This window comes from Cynara cardunculus, unplaced genomic scaffold (assembly GCF_001531365.2).
Source record: "Cynara cardunculus var. scolymus isolate 2C unplaced genomic scaffold, CcrdV1 Un_Scaffold_2194, whole genome shotgun sequence".
Lineage (NCBI taxonomy): Eukaryota > Viridiplantae > Streptophyta > Magnoliopsida > Asterales > Asteraceae > Cynara > Cynara cardunculus.
The window spans coordinates 1-3348 of NW_020201010.1; the positions used below are offsets into that span (position 1 = coordinate 1).

Sequence of the window (3348 nt, forward strand, 5' to 3'; positions counted from 1 at the left end):
TGTTCCACCAATTATCTTTTGTTTTTGTTTTTGTTTTTTGTAGATAGATAGATTAATATAAAGATAGACAAATAGTAAATACTTACGCCAATGGACTAAGAAGGGTGAGAGAGAACCAATTGTTACCGACATCTGGAACGGTGATGGTAAGCACCAGGGCTACACTTGCCATGCTGATACAGGTGCAGAATGTGAGGAGTGCTGCTTGTCCTCGGCTCGGAACCATCATGCCTTCGAACCTAAATTAAACTTATATATATTATTATTATTATAATGTAATTAAAAAAGGCTGTAGGCAGTTGGTATTTGCTACTACTTACGTGATTGTCTCTCCTTTATCCAACACCATGAAGTTGTTGCGGGTGAAGAAGGAAAGAATTTCTCCGGCCACCTGGTTAGGCCCCTTGTTCTTTTCTTCCTCTATAAATGTCTTCTGCACCACCTGATGGATGATGGATGATGGATGATGAATTATGAATTATGAATTATGAATTATGATTGTGTTCATCAATTTATTTTGGTTGCTGCTGAATCTGAGTCGTAAGTAAAATTAAGGTAAATTACCTTTGATTTAACGGAGCGCTTGATGAGGGACCAGAGACCTGGTACCGAAATGACGAAGAGACCCAGAGAGGTGTAATAGCTGGCACTTGAATAACCCACGCTCGCAGCCTCTGCAACTTCAACCACAGGGTGGATTGTTGCAAGAAGCGATGAGGAGATGGAGATCCCGCCACGTCGACTCTTGTTGTTTAATCCCCATGATTTTTGGTTATGAAAATGATGATGATAGAAAGCGGGAGATTGTCTGCTGATTTCCAATTTGGATGGGAGGAGGAGGAGGAGACTCGCTTTCGCCACTGCCATTGCTAATTTTGATTGGGCTTGGATGAGCCCCCTCGCCACTTTCTTTTATCCCTATTTCTTTTTTAAATATTAAAACAAAATAATTAGTTCCATTCCGAAATGATGTTTGAGATTGCTTATTTAAAACAACTTATGTTTTTTTTTTTGTAAAAATGCTTTTTAATTTATGTGGTATTAAATCGGAGTTTTGTAAAAAATGTTTGGATTAGCTTATAGCGGTACCAAAAAACAATAAGTTGATAAGTTGTTTTTTAGTGTTTGACAAATTTTGCTTATATCTGTAAAATGACCAAAAAAGACCGTCTTCGTATTATTGACTCGAGTGTTTGAGATTGCTTATTAACTTATTTCATTTCCAAACGTGTCAAAACACACACAACAGTTAACGAAAGCTCATTCAAGACGATCTCTTTGAGTATGAAAGCTACTTGAAATGCTCTTAAACCCCACTGGTTTATTCTTTCCGCTAACAATTTGTACACGTTTCAACACTTCACCATTTGCCATTTTTGTTGAATATCTGCTTCGATTCAATATCTTTAAGGGGTTCAATTTTTACTACTATTAGTAATGTCACATTTGGATTTCTTCTGCTTAAGTTGTTATTTGGATCTTGGTTTCCTTCCTAGACACGTATTTTGTATTGCTTGTCCAATTTGGTTTAATTTTTGCTGCAATTCTATAAACTTTAGGGGTTCGTATTTGTGCCTTTTGATTTTCTCTGGTTATTCACGCTTTTTAACTAAGAAATAGGTCTTGGTAAGCAAATTTCCTTTTTATGAAGATTGAGGCTTTATTTTCTGATAATTGAAAAGCCTTAGAAATTGAAACAAAAAACCAAACTTGCAGAAATCGTGAATCACTAACCTCAAAACTTGGAGAAATCGTATCTGTTGGTTAGGGCAGCGATCTGTTTGTAGCAGGGGTCAGGGTATTGATCTGTTTGGAGGAATCGATGATGATATTCGGAGGACGATGAAGGGTCTGGAGGAGGATGAAGTTCTGGAGGAAGGGATATCGATAGAAGGTCGGGAGGGGATGTCAATGAAAGTTCTGGTGTAGAGAAGGGATATCGATGGAAGTGGTGTAGAGGAGAAAGGGATATCGATGAGATGTATATGTGATCCTGTATTGGAGAAATAAAACAGGGTTAAAATGGTAAATCGGTTATAAGTTGATTTTCATAAGTCACAATGAACTAATTTATCAAAAACTGCTTATTACCGGTTTGACACCGATATAAGCAATTTTTTTTCCATACCCAAACACTAGAAAACAGCTTATCTCTGATGTCAGACTGAAATAAGTTAAAAAACAATTTTGATAAGCAATCCAAAACACCCCTAATAAATTTCCTCAAAATAATACATCTTTTACATTTATTTTGATTTATGTTTTTGTTGTTGAATTTGAAGGACACGCATTTTGACATGTATGAATGAAGCCATAATATAAGAACTAAAAGCGTACTCGCGCAATGCAGCGAGATATATCGTGATTTTAACATTTCATTTTATTATTTATCTCAGTCGATGTTATAATATGGTTTTATGTGATTTTGAGAAAGCGATAATGTTTTTATTTTTGAATAAAATATATGTTTGAAGATATCATAAAAAATTGACAAAAATATATCGATATTAATATCAAATTAACTATTCGAAATTCCTCATTTTTTTGTGTAATTTTTTAATTCAATTTTTTATTATAATTTAATTTATGTACAATAACGAAGTAATTTATATTCGATTTAAAAATATAATTTTCTTATAAAAATAATAATTAATTATTTTGTTAGAACTCGATAATTATTCTAATTATATTTTAAATTTTTTATATTTTAAAATAAGATGTTTATCCTCTATTTGATTATATTTATCCGCAATTAGTTATACGAATTAAAAAATCGAGCTTTGATAAGTTGTACTTTTGCATAATTTACTTGTAATCTTGAATTTTAAGTAAACATTGGTTTTATGTGGTTTTGAGAAAGTGGTAATATTTTTATTTTTGAATAAAATATAAATTTAAAAATATCATAAAATTTTGGAAAAAAAATCAATATCAATATTAAATTAATATTTTTAAAAGTTCTTGCTTTTGGTGTAATTTTCTTAATTAAATTCTGTTAGTTATCAATGATTATCATAATTATATTTAAGATTTTTTATATTTAAAATGAGATATTTATCCACTATTTTATTATATTTATCTGCAGTTAATTAGACGAATTCAAGTATGGAGCTTTAATAAGTTGTACTTATGCATAATTTACTTGTAATATTAAATTTGAAGTAATATGCATCAATAAACAATACTTCGTGCATATAAAATTGTTTTTAAGAGTTTTTGTCAAATGTTTTAATATATCCAATATTTTATTATGTGTTTAAAAAAAAAGCAATAGTGCTTTTATTTTTAAATAAAATATAAATTTGAAGATATCATAAAAATTTTAAAAATATATATATCAATGTTAAT

The 3348-nt window shown here is 30.7% G+C and overlaps 1 protein-coding gene across 1 annotated transcript; it reads right to left on the reverse strand.

Moving 5' to 3' along the window:
• Positions 1 to 66: 66 nt before the first annotated feature.
• LOC112502938 (protein COFACTOR ASSEMBLY OF COMPLEX C SUBUNIT B CCB1, chloroplastic) lies at positions 67 to 894 on the reverse strand. Its single transcript, XM_025106961.1, has 3 exons — positions 565 to 894; positions 321 to 442; positions 67 to 239 (listed from the first exon to the last, which is right to left on the reverse strand). The coding sequence occupies exons 1-3, from the start codon at positions 865 to 867 to the stop codon at positions 83 to 85; spliced, it is 582 nt and encodes a 193-aa protein (XP_024962729.1). The 5' UTR covers positions 868 to 894; the 3' UTR covers positions 67 to 82.
• Positions 895 to 3348: the final 2454 nt, after the last annotated feature.

What these genes read in the sequence shown, in the direction of transcription:
- LOC112502938 (XM_025106961.1), bottom strand. Translation starts at nt 867, where the DNA reads ATGGCAGTGGCGAAAGCGAGTCTCCTCCTCCTCCTCCCATCCAAATTG. An exon ending in AGCGCTCCGTTAAATCAAAG is followed by an intron (nt 443 to 564) that starts GTAATTTACCTT and finishes ATCATCCATCAG; the next exon opens with GTGGTGCAGAAGACATTTAT. An exon ending in GATAAAGGAGAGACAATCAC is followed by an intron (nt 240 to 320) that starts GTAAGTAGTAGC and finishes AGTTTAATTTAG; the next exon opens with GTTCGAAGGCATGATGGTTC.